Source organism: Seriola dumerili, unplaced genomic scaffold, assembly GCF_002260705.1.
Source record: "Seriola dumerili isolate Sdu_G_001 unplaced genomic scaffold, Sdu_1.0 BDQW01001195.1, whole genome shotgun sequence".
In the NCBI taxonomy this organism is placed as follows: domain Eukaryota; kingdom Metazoa; phylum Chordata; class Actinopteri; order Carangiformes; family Carangidae; genus Seriola; species Seriola dumerili.
This window is the reverse complement of record NW_019175450.1, coordinates 544,674-561,712: the sequence shown is the minus strand read 5'-3', so window position 1 is coordinate 561,712 and position 17,039 is coordinate 544,674. Positions and strand designations below refer to the sequence as shown.

The window sequence follows — 17,039 nt, the reverse complement described above, 5'->3', positions numbered from 1 at the left end:
TATCTCCTGCAGAGAGAGGAGGGCCTTGGTCTGGTTTTACTTTGAGTGGTCAGGAGGGGAGAAGACTGAGCGGTGCACCCGAAAACCTCCAACTCACACCCAGATCTGAAGCTCCTGCTGAGCCACTGAGCTGCTGGGAGAGGCCTTTAGTGCTGCACTCTTGACTCAGCCTGCAGTGTTGGACTTAGCTGTCCACACACAGCAGATGCTCAGACACACAAACACACATGCACACTACAGCTGACACACTGATAATATGTAACAGACAGTAAATACACAGAGAGAATAAGGCCTATACAAGCTGGCCCCCATTACCCCATGCACTCTGCCTCTGGGGCCAACACTCGAATGAAACACCCCAGCAGGAGTAGTGGCCTGATTATGCTGTTCATTAGATTAGAGAGTTGTTCTGGGCACCACGCCAGCAGGGAGTCGCTCCATAAAGACAAAAGGCAGAGCCTGTGCAACCAGTGTAAACAGGAGGAGGAGGAAATATAGTCCAAGAGTGAGGGAGCAAGAGATAAACCAGACATCTAGTGATGTCCGCACGGAAAGAGGAGAAGAAGCAGGGAAACACAACAGTCATTGAAAGCTGTGGAACTGTAATAAGATGTGCACTAACAGGACACACAGTGTGAGAGTTGACGTATAGGCAGTCAGGTTAAATGCAGAGGGAGGGAATAAAGTATAGTACCAAGTCTTATGCATTCAGACGCTGTTCACACTTTTATCTCAGAATACAGGAGAGAAGAGCAGTGAGAGATAGTTCAAGTACAGATGGAAACCCATGTGGGCAGTACTTTATTGTCCTTTTGTGTTTCCATATTAAAGCAGACCTGTTTCCCGCATCTTTGTATTACAGTCAATTCCAGCAGCTTCCTGCAGTCCCATTAGAAATGACTCATAAAAATCTGTGTCAGCTGCACTGAGGAATACTGAGAGCGTAACCAGATTTATTGTCATTATATAGCCACATAACATTCATTATGGATATGTGCTCGCTCCCTCTTACTTACACACACACACACACACACACACACACACACGATTTTTTATTCATGCTTCCTAAAGTAGACAAATACAAAGACACAAACAATAAAAACTGACTTTTTTTTGCTCCACTTGTTGCTCACATATAAATCTGAGAGGACAAGTGATGTTTCAGACTTCGGTCAGAGGTTCACACACACACATGTGCACACACAGACACACACACAGACACACAGATGTGCACACACAGACAGACACACACAGGTTTATTCTTCCGCTGTATTCTTTGAGCCCCTAACCCTTGCTTTATGTAGCGTTCATGTTTCTAGTAATTACCATTATTTCCAGTCTCTGACTTGTAAATGGTGTTCGTGTCAGCAAAGTAATTTAAATACACAGAAACTCTCATATTTCTGAAAGCTCTGATATATCCAACTTAATAATACAGAAGTAGAGAGAGAGAAGGAGCTACAGTTTATTGTCAGTGCAAATTGTCTTCGTATAGAATTTTCAGATGACGTGAAGGAACTTTCAAGGGAATCTTTTTCATCCCATGTAACGTGACTGTGGTATTGGTTGAAACCTAATACTATAGTCTTTCTAAGGTTAGAAGACTTTCTCTATATCTGTCTGTATGTTGTGATACAACTATAGGCATAAAAGAGAAAACAATTCTTTTTTTTCTTTTGGAAAACCAATTCAAGCCAGTCAATGTCAAAAATGTCCTCACTATTTAAGACTCAAAGTGGTCCTCCCAAAGATAGACATACAACAGTACACATACGCACAACCCCACTTATAATAATAGACATGGACATGCCTTCACCTGCTCCCCTGCTAAAGCCCTCAGGACATTCTCCACCTACACACCAAGAGATCTACAGCATGCGGGAATCACACTGGAAAATTAATTTTCACTTAACATTTTAAGCATGCAGAGTCATACTCAGTCTTCTTGGGAATACAGGGGTTCAACTGAATATATAGATCACCAGAACAATAAACGCAAAAGTCAAGAGTATGAATTATAATATTTCTGTGACCGCAGAAATTATTATTTAACTCTGCAAGGATTGAATCTTCGCTCATATTTTTGTTGTCAGAGAAAGATGACAAAAGAATGACCAGCTGATGGCAGAGGAGGAAGTGGTGTAGGGCTATCGAGACAGGATAATTACACAACCAGAGAGCAGTGCGGGTGACGAGACGACAAAGGAAGTGACAGATCGAGCCAAAAGAGCACCAGCCAAATGTAAAACTCATTCACTTCCTTTAACATTATTCTCCTGTCTCTTCACTGACAATGACCAGGAACCGTCCTCGAAAAAAAATCAACAAGTCTACATCTTTGATTCGGGGCATTAACTTGAATTTCAGCCGATGCTTTTCAGATGGAAAAAGATGTCACGGATTTTCTCCATGTGCATGAGCTGATTAATGCACTCCTGCTAATATCATGCTGATAAAGCACAAGAATTCTTCATTGCTAACTGCCAATTCCCTTCCACTGAAGGTAATTAAAGACTTAATTGTTACTCTTTACGGGGCCACATGATCGGTTTCCTTGCAGTTTTGGCTCCATCAGCACATCTGTTGTAGCTATGATTCTTTCCTTGTTATTTTACCTGTTATTTTCCGGCGTCTTTTCATGTGAGATTTTCTATTTGATTTTGTTCAAATAAACATACAACTAGTTTCTCAAGCACAGATGCTTTGTATTCCAGTGAAAAACATATCTGGCCGAGGTTAACAAGATGGTTTTATCAGCCTTGCCCGTGGAGAGCAGGGTTCAGCGGATTCACGCAGAAGAATGTGGGTGGGAGAAGAGATGAGGCACTGCCACCAAGAGTCAACGTGTGTGCATATGCAACAATTTCCTTTGCCTAACAATCCTCCTCAATGTCCTCCCCCTTTAATCATCTTCCTTTTTCTTTCTCGTTCTCCCTGTCCGTCATTCACTCGCCTCCTTCTCTCTCCTCCCTCCAGACTTCAGCTTAACTACAGAATCTTTACAGCGGCAGGCCCACACAACACGGACTCAGTTACCTTTGTCTTTCTCTCCCTAGTCATGTCATCGCACTATCCTTCCTCAAGACCACGTCAGCATTCATTTATCCGACAAAGTCACACTTTAGATGTTTTTATATTGTTTATATTACCTTCTCCTGAGAAAAACATCCCATTCTACTATATATATATATATATATATATATATCTTTATATAGATGTGAATGACAAATAGCTTAAAATTGATCTTGATCTTCCTCATACAGCATCTTCCTCCTCAGTTCATCTTATCCCTCTTTCCATTTTCCTCACTCAGCCTTTCATCCGTCTCCGCCCTCTTCCTCCGTGACATCTTTCTGACCTTTTACAGGGTAATCATCAAAGTGATTCCATTTAAACACGACTAAATACAAATTTACAAACTGCCAAGCTATGAAAGGTTAAATAATGAGTTAGAATGTAATAATAACACGTCTTTCCACAAATCAATGATAATCAATTTCAGGCCAGACTCCAAATGTCTGCAGCTGTCAGCTCTCGCAGAGATAACTCTTTCTGCCACAGGGACTCGGATGAGATGACTGACATTTTAGACTAAATAGTGGATGCTTACTTCCAATTTGGCTTATTAGCACATAATTGGCCGATGGATATGATTATATAAATTACATGCTGTTGTGGATGTTCATAAACACAACTTGTCAGCCCTGGGCATGCATGTAGGCAGCGGCGGGTGGTCAGCCAGTGTTCAGCATTGCAGGAGTGGGTGAGAAAATGTCATAAAGCTTCAATTGAGCTTTAATGACAGATCACAGGCAGGGAAAAGAGATGTGCTATCACCACTCACGCCTTTTCCCACCCCCAGTCTCTTCCCCTTATACCCCTGTGGAATATATAGCGCCTCACTCTGTAACCCGCTGACCATGAAGGATCATGACGGCACCAATGCACCACTAACACAATTACGTGGTAGATATGGGGGGAATGTAACAGAGGGTGAGAGGCATACAGAGGAATGGCAGGACGTGTAGAAAAAGGATCATGGCAGTGGAAACGAAAAAGACAGGAAGAGAAAAGGCAACAAAAACATCAGAAAACAAAAGGTGGAAAGAGGCAGACAGACAAAGTATTTAGAAATATATATGTTTTAGCGCTGAAACTAAGATGATTTTATTATTGAATAATCTGCAGAGTATTTTCACAATCAAGTGATTGAACTTTTGGTCTTTATAATGTTAGAAAATGCCCATCACAATGTTTTAAAGCCAAAGGTGATGTATTCAAATCACTTATTTTGTCTGACCAACGGTCCAGTACTCAAAGATATTCTGTTTTCTACGACATAATAAAAAGAAAAAGCAGAAAATCCTCTCATTTGAGAAACTGATACTGGGAAATGTTTCACATTTTTGCTTTAAAAATGCCTTAAACAATTAATCAGTTACGAAGGTTGCTGCCGATTAACAGTCTGTCTACCGACTAATCAATTAATCAACTATTTGTTTCCGTTCTAGAATAACTGTAGAAGTGGTTGACAGAGCAAAATTTTTTTCAGAGAAAGCAACTGTTGAAGATGATTGTCCTTAACACACTTAACTCTGAATATATGTCATTCTGCAGAACAGCTGACGCCGAATAATGTGTTTTGTTTTTTGTTAGTTAAAAGTGCTGGTTAGCCTCAAACTGGCAACACTTCGGGCCTATAGTGAGGTAAATCACAATTTATTTGGCTGTAAACTATGTTTGAAGGTCTTAATCTCCAACAAGAATCTGTGATAAAAGGTGTCGTCTGTGCTGCTACAGAACTGCACTGCTGCCTTTGATTATGAAATGATGTGAAAGAGGTCAGCTCATTAGAAATTCAATTTTAGCAACAGTGACAAAGATGACCTGAAGCCAATTCTCCCACAACAGATGGGGAAGGTTTGATTACAGAATCGTGTTTATGTATTATTAGGATCTATATTAGCTTCAGGAGCTGCTACTCTTTATGAGCAGCAAACAAGTGACAAGACTTTACCACGCAGACGACGCCACAAAACCAATCAGTAGTACAGCTCTCACAGGTAGGCACCATCTAAAGAAATCTACCTATAATGAATACGAGTGCTTATTTCACAATTTACTAGTTAGATGATTGTGTACTGCTCAATGGATCGTCCATTCACAAGTTTAAAAAAAAAAAAAAAAAATATATATATATATATATACTATATATTATATACTTATTTATATATATATATATTAGCAGCCAACAGATACTGGATATCATTGCAACTGTCACCTCATTTGCAAAGACAGACAAGTCCCTGGTGAAATGCCAGATCGGTCACACTCATTTCATGGCTCATTAATGCAATTATGCAGCCTCTATGTGTTGATATAATAATATGTTTGCGAGTGTGTATGTGTGCGCTTTTCTCATGGCTAATAGTGACAATACAGGACGATGACAATTACTGCTACTTTATTCCCCCCACCCTGAGTTTAAGGACGCTTAAGGATAAAGGCTCAACTGTGGGTCAGAAGAGAGCAGCCACAGATCTGAGAGTTTAGAGGCTTGAAGCTTTGAACGAGGAAAAACAAAACCTCTGACCCTGTCGGATCGGTGTTCAGTTCAACAGCAGAGCAAAGTGGCTCTTTACTCTCGCTGTTGTTTGTGTCACTGAGGAAGTGCAATAGCTAAGATCAGGTCAAGGACAGAAGAAAAAAAGAGTTAAAGACATGGAATAAAGCGGAAAAAAAGGGGAGATGGATGTGAGCAGAGAAAAAAGAGGAGGGATAGTGAAAAGTAAAAGGAGAAACACGAGGGTCAAAAACACACACACACAGCCTCTGAGTCGGCGCTCTGTATCCATCCTATTAGTTAATGTGTCACTCTAACGCCAAGCAGGCAGTGACAATGAGTTCCACCAGCACACACACACACACACACACACACACACACACACACACACACACACACACCAATACTAACACTGACTAACAAGGCTGCACAGAGAAGAGGGAGAAAAGAGACAAAAACGTAGGGGAGGACAGGAACCCATCTGATAAATCACTGATAGGAAAAGAGCAAAGAGCAATAATGGAGGGACTCACCATTACAGAGAGGATGAAAGAAAAGAGAGGGTTATTATTAAAGAGATGGAGATGGGAAAAGAGGCAGATATAGTCAAACGATGAGACAGCTGGAAAAAACATGGAGCTGATAAAACGTCAGGAAAAAATGAGGAGATATGAAGGTGAAATGACCTGCTGCAGGTGCAGCTTTCATAATACCTGTCTAAATAAATAACTCACTGCCGCAAAATGACAAACAATCACATCTGATTGATAACAGTCCCTGTGGTGTGTGAAATCTGTAATAACCTCATCAGTATGTTTCCCCTTAGGTTTCAGAGCTTGAAGAAGGCTGACAAACACATCACATCGGCGCCATCTGTCACTAAATAACTGCTGGGCCAAATGGGAGCGATGGGACGAAGTGAGGGGAGAGGAGATCCGGCCGTATGATCGTTTTAGTTATTGAAGCAGGCAGCTTTAGGCAGTAGACTAATGAGCTATTGGACGAACAGAGTCATAGGCAGGTATTGAGCTCGTAAAGTAGGTTTATGTGCATATGGGCAATGTTGGAGCAGAGCCTCCAACCTCACACAAATATGAGCAAAACTCAATTTCCTGCCAAAATGACACAGAAGCACATGGGTGAGTAAACTCGCACCATGACTGTACAAAAACACACAAAAAGACACTGCTACAACAAACTCTGTAAAATGAAGTCCTCTTCTTCTAGCTTGGTCTGTATGTGCAAATGTATGCTTATCTAATATCTTTGTAATATGGTATTTGTAGTTAAACTATTTCTTCCATTTAAGCAAATACCAAAATGTAGCACAAAACAATTATTAAGTAAGTAAGTAATATAAGTAAAAATAATGAAAACATTTAAAGGGCCAGTGTGTAGGATTTAGGAGGCTCTATTGGCAGAAAATGGAATATAAAATTCATAATTATGTTTTCATTAGTGTGTAATCACCTGAAACTAAGAATTGTGTTTTCGTAGCTTAGCATTCGCAGCCTTTAATTAGCCCTTCACATCTACATAGAGAGCCCACCATGTTGCACCGCCATGTTTCTACAGTAGCCCAGAATAGACAAACGAAATACTGGCTCTGGATAAGGCCTTTTGTGTTTTTATGTTACCTGAAGGCCACCGTAGTGTCTCCTACATGCTTGGACAGGGGAGGGGTATTTAGTTGGTTGCAATCTGCAACCTCGCCACTAGATGCAAATAAATCCCACACACTGGTCGTTTGACTGAGAGAATGAGTTTTTCCCAAATAAATGCTAAAAACTCTTCCAAACTTAACAATTATGGATCAGGTATTGGTGAAATGGCACAATCCACAATAACTCAGTGTCATTACAAAATTCACTCACTCAATCATTGAGTCACAACAGGCTCCAGACTCAGATTTTAGTGCCCCAGAAATCCCCAGGGCTCATATTATTTTACATAAAAGAAGGTTCCCAATGACAGATTTGACAGTCGAGATTTACATTTGAGTTTGAGGTATCACAATCAGCATGAGTATCAGTATGAACAGGTTGCACTGGCACATTCCTATTTAAAATCCAACAATCATGTCAAGAAAGCCTTGACACTGGATTTTGTTTAGATACATAATGTCCATGTAAAGTTTGACTGGCCTTGCCGTCACATAGTTAGGCCCCTACCAAGGGACCACGTTGACTTGGGAGACCCTACCAGGAGCCGTTTCCCTGGCAACATAGGGCACCTAAATCCCCACCACTATAAGCATACGACTCCTGGAGAGACTCAAATTTCATTCAAAACTAGAAGAAAAAAAACAAAGACTATACAGATAGAAAATGAAGCACCAAACCAGCAGTTGTACGACCTGTTTCTTGCCACAAATGAATTCAAAACCCGGTTGTACAAAATGTTTGAAAATGAGAAAGCACAAAACCAATGTTAGTCCAGCAAGGGTATTTGGAAGCAATAAGACGTGGGTTCATGCAATCAGCTGAAGGGTTCAAAGTGATGTCTGAGTGAAGGATCCCATTTAAGATGTTCTGTCACAAGTTCATTCATCAATGGCCCTACAATGAGCAAAGTAGAAAGTGTGGTATAACTTTTCACTGAGAACATCTTTAATGTCAAACTCAGTGTTGGTAGAAACACCACATCTCAGCAGTGTCATTTGCACAAGGTTTAACATTTCCCCAAGTTGATGCCTGAACACATAGAGCTGAAACAATTAGTAAATTAATTGATAATTTATCAAAGAACAAACAAAATTTGCTTCTTCCAGCTTCTCAAATGTGAGCATTTGATACTTTTCTTTGTTTTCCATCACTGTAAATGAAATATCTTATTATCAGACAAAGCAAAATGTTTAAAGATGTAATTGTGGGTCCTGGGAACATGTTATGAGCATTTTCTCTACAATTGATCAAAATAACTGACAGATTAATCAGTACTGAAAACAAGAATTAGTTGCAGCCCTTGCCCATTGCAATACACTATTTCAGAGCTGTTATACAATTGCACATGCCTCATACAGTGTGCTGTTATGAAGTGTGTTCCAGACCCACGGAGACATCTCCATGAGATTCAAAAAGCTGCATTAACTTGAGGCTTTAAACGGAAAACAATATTAATCTAGTGCTGATGGGAAAAAGCTGTCTGTGACTTGCAATTTACTTCAATTTTATTTTGGTGTGGATCACCTGAAATTGGCTCTGGCTGGATCCGCTCCAGCTGCCTTTTCTCAGACATGAAAGATGTGATCAAAAATAATAAAAGAAAATAGAATCAGCAGCTGACATAACATTTCTGTTGACCCCACACGGTTTGGTTGAATATTGGTTGAGGTTTCTCACCAAAGCTGGTGAGGAAGATTTAGGCTATTTCTGTCTCTCTGACAACTGCATCTTTCTTGCACTGTGAGAAGGCAGCATGGCAGACTGGAGACACGCCTCTGCTGAACACACACACACACACATAATTGGCAGGGCTGGGTTGTTTCCCTAGAGGCCAATTCATATCTTCACTGAAAACTGAGGAGCTGTAAATTGTTTCCCCTCTCTGTCCTCAACTTAACTGCCAATTACCCAGATCTGACAATGACCACTTTACCCCTCACACATATACAACAGCCTATATCAAGCTCAAATCAGCATTCCTATGGAGGATAATACTCAATGACTCTTCTGTATCTCTGTCAGACCAAAAATAGTCATGAATCAGTCATGAATCCTCCAAATTCAACAACAAATGGCTTTAAACATCAATTATAAAATTGTTTAAAAACTATTTGGTGTGTGTGTGTCTACAATCATAACCAGATCAAAATGTAAAATCCAAAGATTTCATTTTCATGATTACAGAATGTGGGATTGTTAATCTGATTAATTTATGTCAGAATGAACTCCATTTTCTCTCACAGAGCCCTGATTAAATGTAAAACAAATTGTTAGAAATGGACAAATCATTGTGCTGGGTGTGGGTGGTTAAGGGTTTTTTTTTTTCTTTTTCGGATAGGACCGTCTGTGACGCGCAGAGGATGGACATTTAACAGGTGGAATGAGCGAGCTGGGACCAATTTACCACTGCAATCACATAACCTCAGTTCAGGCCTGATCGATCAGAACACACACACACACACACACACACACACACACAGATGACATATTTACACACAGGATACACAATTTGCAATTTAACTTTATCTGGATTACTATTGTAGTCTGTCTGATTACAGAAAATGTTAAAATTTAACACTGAATATGAACCGAATGACCTTATAAAATGAAATACCATTAAGGGCCAAGTGTATCTTTTAACTCCCTCTCGAGTCCCAGAGACATCCTCCAATAACCTATAAATTGCCTGAGGAAGACAAACTGGAGGGTCAGAGTGATTATTCGCTGGGAGAAAGAGGAAGAACGACTTTTACTTTGATTAAACATCTGAAATCATTTATCTCAGCTGCCTTTTCTTCTTCTTCTTCTTCTTCACACGCACTGTAAAGCTTGAGAGCGATATCCGCCTGTAGCTGGTGATAAAACACAAAATTTCAGCCTCCATCAGAGCCGAGTCACAACTGTTGCTCAATCAGCGCGCCCGGCTCTGAGGGTCTGAGCTTCCTCAATCCGCTTTTATATCATCTGAAAGCGAATTCACAGAGCATCTATTCACAGAACAGGTGGCTGCGAACCAGTGAAAAGAATCAAACAGAAACTCACATGTTTAAGTTCTTGCATTCGGTCCTTCATGGTTCCCTGTTTCTCCGGTAAATCACTCTTGGTCTGGATGCGTGTGGCGATGGAGCGGCGGGGCGGAGACCGACTGGATGATGTGAGACCGACCGAGGCGAGGAGGCGCGTCTAGCCGTGGTGAGAGGCGGTGATTATCCCTTCCTTTGGTTTGGGTGCTGGGATGGTGGGACCACTTTACAGAACCGGGTGACGCGCACGAAAGGTGAGGCGAGGCCTTCCGCCGTTAACCCATTACACACCCGCAACTTCCTCCTCAATCCGCACTAATTGACCTTTATTTTTTATTTATTTTTTATGTTTTTGTAAACGTGAGTCAGTTCTCCAAGTTTCTTTTAGCTATGTTGACGTCTGTCTGACTGACTGAAGACTAGATTTACAGAGAAATGACCACCCCGGAGAGGTCGGTTGGCTGAGTGGTGAAATTGTGTTGGATTTGGTTATTGATTGAGCAGGTTCAGAGATAACGCCCAGGTGGTTTGTATTGTGCCAAAGCGCACAGCGACCTCTGTCGGAAGGATGACGTGCAGACTGGTTTGGAAGAAGCAGAAGACCTCAATGATCCGGAAATCTTGTGCAAAAACCAGAATTTTAGACTTTAAATTGCAAATACACTAGTGTACCTTATACATCTGTCTGACATTAGTTTTTTTTTTTAAAGCCCTGAATGTGATGATGCAGTTGGAACAATTATATTACCTTATTAATAGCCTTTCTCCTTTAAATGGTGGTAATGTGCTGCTCTACTGATAAGAATGATCCACATAAAACATCACAATACAAGAAGTTGTTTGGCAGTATAGATAGTCTATGTCATTTTATTCTATTTTACAGTTCTACTTACTGTATCTCCTCTTTTTATAATTTTCATTAATTTAATGAACTGCCAGCTTGTTCAGGAACATCATACACAATTACACACAAGTATTGTATATGCACTACATGTGTCATTTTGCGTATCCCCTTTACAGAATAGTTTTTGTAGCACTGGATTGTGAGACTGAAGTTTCACAAATTCATGGAAGTTGTTCAATTTCTTTTACATGTTTTACATTCTGGACAAAAATTATAAAATAAAATCAATAAATCAATAAAAATCTCTCTTTTTTTGTTTAGTTTTAATTGAGAAAATATTGTAGATAAAACAATAAACGGCTGATCAGAAATGGAGAATGACATTTCATAATCTATAAAAATTCTATGTCACCAGTGGGCAGTGCATGTCTGCACACGTACTTGGTATGTTCCAGCTGACAAGAACACGGAGAGTGCCATCTTACCACCGTGTGAAGACTCAACCAAATATACAAAAATGATTGACCGTAATAGCATTTCACTCTCTCTCATCCACTTGAATTAAAGAGTTGAGCCCAAACACTCTGCAGCTCCAGAGGTGGCTGACTGTGTGCGGCGCAGACGAGTGCCAATGAAGGCACAGCTGCATGAGTCAGAGCTAGAAATGAGGTCTCCTCTGACGTCCAGTGTATTTTGTGTCGGCTCTAACCTCCCTGCAGGCCATCAAACACACGGCAGAGAGAAAGAGAGGGAGACAGAGAGAGAGAGAGAGAGAGAGAGAGAGAGAGAGAGAGAGAGAGAGAGAGAGAGAGAGAGAGAGAGAGAGAGAGAGAGAGAGAGAGAGATAACATTACAAAACACAACTAATCAGATTATTCAATTTAAGATCAATTTAAAATCATATTGCATTATTTAGAACATGAATATTTCAGCACAAGATAATGAATAAATCCATGTATTTGTCATGTACATACCGCCCCTGTCTCCTCCTCCTCTCCTTCTTCTCCAAGATCCAATCTCGTCCCTTCTTCGCTGATTTGCCTTTCATGTTTTTGAACCGACATCTTCACAAAAACAAAGTGTAGCTGATTAGCTTTACGAAAAAAACTCTGATGCAAAAAGTTTCACGCATCCAGTCTCTCTGTATAACCATGAAGAGAGACTTGAACATTATTATGTGAAAGGGAGGAAAACCTGCCTGACAGAGTTTTAAGTCAGGCAGGACAACGACCCTTTTAGATTTCTCTTGGTCTTTTGGCTTCGTCAAGACAGGTATGACTGAACCTGCACTTATCAACACCAAGACCGGCTTACTCTGCTAACTGCGAATAATAAACTGGAAGATTTTTAAAGGGTTGTTTTAATACAATTGAATAACAAAATTGGGACTATCCTGATAAAAATAAATTAGAGCTGCAACTAATAATAACAACAATCTTTAAGATGTTAACAAATTGAGAATGAAAATGCTTTTCAGTTTCCTAGAACCCAATGTTTCACAACACCCAATGTTCAAATTACTTGTGCTGTCCAGATAACAATCCAAAAAACATTCTGTATACTATCACACAAGAAAAAAAGAAATAAGAGAAGCAGCATATCCTTGCATTTGAGAAGATGAAATGAGCAAATATGAACAGTAATACAATCGTTTCAGCTCTATGATACAGTCATCATCCAAGTAATATCATTCAGTTAATCCCACTACTATTCTAATAAATCTTTAGATATATTTGGTTGGATAAATAGTCAATAAATAAGAAACCTTTCTTTTTAGAGTAGTAGTAGAGCCAGTGTGTGACTCTCTTTACCTTTGTCCTGAATACTGGACCTGGTTTGAAACAGCTTTGTCTGAAGTTTCTGATCCTAATCCCTGAAAAGAACAAAAAGAGAGCAGTTTCCGTAATGTAGCTAAAACAAATCAAACAGTCCACAATATCCACTGATGCTAACTCCTGCGTTTCTTACTTTGGGAAGGACTCCTGTAACTCCAGCGAAAAGACACAAGAAGAACCTGGAAATAAACAAAGTGTGAGTGCGTGAGAGAGAAAAGTTAAATCAGGCAGATCATTTTAATGATCAATAATTCATCACAAGACTAATGTGACAATATGTGAGTCAATATGGATGCCGTCCTGTTCTAATTAGTGTTGTGTAGTGAGTACACTGGTACTAATTTCACAGGCTATTAGCAAGGAATCAATTGTGGATGGCTGCAGCTCAACATGTCAAAATAAAAGCCCCGCTTCTGATAGGTACTGACTTTTTAGCTTTGCTGCTGTTGGGGTAGTCCACCACCATGCCTCCACTGAAACCTGCCCTCATGGCCTGCGATGTGATCAGCTCAAGCTTTAGAGAGGGAAGAAGAAGACCGAAGGTAAATTCAAGAATCCGGAGAAAACTTTAGATTTTACATCCACAGTGTATTTTCACCTGTTCTGAGTTCTCTGGATAAAGCTGAAAAACTGCACGTGAGCCTCTTGACTGAAAGACAAAGAGCAGGGAGAAGTAAGTAAATGTATTCACGGTACAATGTGGTACATGGATGTTCCGATTTTTGTCAAAGAAGTCAGCAAGAGTGATAAAAACCTACCAGAGAAGAGTAGAGAGTAGTAAAGAAGGTATAGAGTCTCTTTGGAGGACTATGTGTCCTCTTGTCGGCATTACAGAGCCACTGCAGGGCAGAAATACTGACGGGGAATAACACATAAATGAAAAACGGAGTCAGAAATTAATCCTGGGAAAATGTTTTTTCTTTCTTTCTTCTTTTTGTTTAAACACAAGCACGCTCTCGTTTTTCACCTGATGCAACCGTCAAAGGTGCCGGGTCGGAAAGGCATCCCCTGACCCATGTCCCCCAGTAAAAGGTCTCCTTCTACTTCTCTGTCCAGTGCAACATCTGTCACAGGAAGACAATTACATTTGATCAGTGTTTCAGATCGCCTTTTAAACTGAATCTATAATTACACAAACAAACCCTGAAAAAATACATGAGAAACTATACTTATTTTGCGAGCGATAAGACAGAAATCTCTGCTTTAATCACTATTATATTCTGCATTTTGTTTGGTTAAATGTAGCAGTGTCAGACTAACCCAGCATTGCGTTGCTGATGTCGACTCCTACCCAGTAGTGTCCCTCCTCTGACAGGTAGTCTCCACTGAGACCAGAGCCACACCTGAGAGACAGAGGACACACATACAAGGTCACTGTGTAATTCTGGATCTTACAAGGTCTTATGTTAAAACTTAGAATAACAAAATATCACGCTGGTGACATTCAGATGAAGAGATTCTCAACCACCACCAGATGTTTACTGTCATCACTTCAAACATAGCTTTTTCATAGTCCCCTTTTCAGACTGTAGAAAAACCACCACTTCCCTGTAGTGTCATTACATCAGACAACCTACAACTCCATCTTTCTATCATGTTGCTACGGTCGTGGTATGTGGAAAACCACTGTATTTAGAGAAGTTATTTTTACAACTATTGACGTAGAAACAGAATGGTGTGTGTTAACCACAGCTTTACACGGGGTGATGCACCCACAATAAGAAAACACTATGAATTGCTTGACAAGATTATGTTTACTCTGAGATCTTATCTATGTTCATCTTAACAGAAAAATTTGTATTAGCATGGAAATTTTTCTTAATCAGATTAATAGTGCCGTCACTATTAAACATAGTAAGTGTCACTCACCCCACGTCAAGCAGGAAGCATGGCTGTCCCTCCGGCAGGTTCAAAAGCTCGACAGCTCTCTCTGACATCTGGGTCTGGATCTCAATCATCCGAGAGCTGTGAGACAACAAAATCGTTTAAAATGTAAAGACATTCTCACATGAAATTAAACCTTTACATGTTGCAAACTGTCAGATTTGGTGTTGGATTTAGTAATCTCTCTGCAAGCTCCACAGCAAGTCTGCAGAATGACACAGGGAATACTGCAGCTGGTTACTGACAGTCCAGTACAAAATACTCAAGCTGCACAACACTAAAGAAACAACATATTGAATGAGAGCTACAACTAATGATTGGTTTCATTATCAATCACTCTTTGGATATTTTTCTCAATTAATCATTAATTGTTAACTCTTAAGCATGAAAATATTAGAAAATTATGACATGTCCATCACAAGATCCCACAGCCTGACATCTTCAAATGTCTTACTTTGTCCAACCAACAGTCCAAAGACCAAAGAGATTCCACTAACAATGACATACAACAAGGAAAACCAGCAAATACTCGCATTTGTGAAGCTGGGACCAGAGAGCATTTGGAGTACTGGCTTAGAAAATTTACTTTGTTGATCATCAAAATAGTTGCCCATTGATTTACTGCATATTGTCTCATTGTTGCAATGCTCTGTTTGTTGGCTCGGTTTTATTCTCTCCTAAAATAACTTACATAGAACACACTTTTCCACATATTAAAACAAGCAAATAAACAAAAGCATGTTTCAGTCCAATGGAAAACATGGACATGCAGAAAATGAAACAAACAAAATAAAACAAACTAGAACATAACAACCAAAGTGACACACATAAAATTCAAGCATGACACAGGATAAAAAAAACATTTAACATACATTATTCTATTATATACATCTCTTATTTTATCCATGTGGACTGTATAACAGAAACAGCTCTCTGTATAAGGCAATACAGTTCAACGGCACCACAGACTACATCCTCCAAAATGATCACACAGTTCAATCAACACCTCTCCATAAAAATGTTTTATTATTTATCTTACCCTCATTGATATAAATAAGGTGGACAAAACAATAGGAACACCAGTCAGTTGAATCAATACCTCTCTTCAAACATTTTAAACAAAAACTGAACATCACAACCCAGATGAAGGAGGATTTATTACAGGACTGTTGTACTACACTACATTAGTTTTAGCTTTATGCACCTGATAATCTGCCAACTAAGTACATGTTAATATTTACTTCACCTTTAACACAGCGATACCACGGTGAACATATGTACATCTATCAATATTGTACTTTAACTCCAAGACACAGTGAACAGTGCAACATCCAGACTCACTTCTGAGAGTATTTCTTTGCCTCCTCTTCATTGTAGAACTGCGGAGATGAGAGCACATGATTAAAACCTCAACACACTGCTGCTGCTAACGTCAGACCACCACTCGGTATGTGATATGTGATAGTTAAAGGTCGTTAAATGTCCAAAATACAGCAGCTGAGGCAAAACGTTAGCCTAGCAGCTACAAAAACACAATAAACCGAGCGACTCACCACATCTGGAGGAGCTGTGTGCTCAGGCCGTCGACAGCTGGATGCCATGGTTCTCCCTGTGCGCGTGTCTGTGTCTGAAGACGAGTAAATAATTTGTAATATCAGGTTATAAACAAGCTAAACGTTGTGTTGGCAGCAGCCAGTCCACATGTAAAGCTTCTCCCTCGTCGATTTTAACACGCGCAGGCCAGCGTAAATACACGATTATATCGCCACCTACTGAGCAAAACTCACGTTACAGGGTGCTTCAAACAGGACAGCAAAATAAATTCCAGTGAAGTTGCAATGGTGTTAAGAGAAAATAAATGATAATAAAAGTTAAAAGGGGATTAAAACTTAAATAGATAGACAAAAAAATGTATATTAAATGTGATTTAATATGCTGTCATATCTTACATAGGTTCAAGGCATTTTTACACTTAAGTGCAGTTTGAAATTATTTTCTAAAGGTGAAAAAGTTGTCCTTGAATTTCATGGCCAGAATATACTTTAGAGAATCTATGATAAATTCTATTTAAATCCACTTGTTATCCAATACATTACAACGTAACCTTTTCCCTGCAAAATTATTGGTCGACTACAAGTACTTCCTGTAAACATTGGCTCTTACTGGTTCCTGGCTGTATGACGTTTCCGGATGCTGCAGCTGTTTTCCGGGCTGTCCACCGGCCCG

At 39.8% G+C, this 17,039-nt stretch overlaps 2 protein-coding genes across 2 annotated transcripts in view; both read right to left on the bottom strand.

The window, feature by feature from the left end:
- LOC111238140 (syntaxin-1A-like) overlaps nt 1-10,463 on the bottom strand; it is a 61,209-nt gene extending 50,746 nt beyond the window's left edge. The window contains exon 1 of the mRNA XM_022767541.1: nt 10,270-10,463. Within this exon, the coding sequence (XP_022623262.1) occupies nt 10,270-10,299 (30 nt within the window). The 5' untranslated portion in view covers nt 10,300-10,463. The remainder of the gene's footprint in view (nt 1-10,269) is intronic.
- Nucleotides 10,464-11,086: 623 nt separating this feature from the next.
- On the bottom strand, nt 11,087-16,551 carry bud23 (BUD23, rRNA methyltransferase and ribosome maturation factor). The gene is made up of 12 exons (XM_022767554.1): nt 16,367-16,551; nt 16,155-16,192; nt 14,799-14,894; nt 14,190-14,272; nt 13,897-13,993; nt 13,688-13,784; nt 13,528-13,578; nt 13,358-13,443; nt 13,063-13,108; nt 12,906-12,967; nt 12,069-12,158; nt 11,087-11,807 (listed from the first exon to the last, which is right to left on the bottom strand). The coding sequence occupies exons 1-12, from the start codon at nt 16,412-16,414 to the stop codon at nt 11,753-11,755; spliced, it is 849 nt and encodes a 282-aa protein (XP_022623275.1). The 5' UTR covers nt 16,415-16,551; the 3' UTR covers nt 11,087-11,752.
- Nucleotides 16,552-17,039: the final 488 nt, after the last annotated feature.

Excerpts from the sequence above, each read along its gene's own strand:
- bud23 (XM_022767554.1), bottom strand. The coding sequence starts at position 16,414 with ATGGCATCCAGCTGTCGACGGCCTGAGCACACAGCTCCTCCAGATGTG. Across the intron at positions 14,273-14,798 it reads TGCTTCCTGCTTGACGTGGG|GTGTGGCTCTGGTCTCAGTG; the intron begins GTGAGTGACACT and ends TCTGTCTCTCAG. Across the intron at positions 13,109-13,357 it reads AACAGCAGCAAAGCTAAAAA|GTTCTTCTTGTGTCTTTTCG; the intron begins GTCAGTACCTAT and ends GTTTATTTCCAG.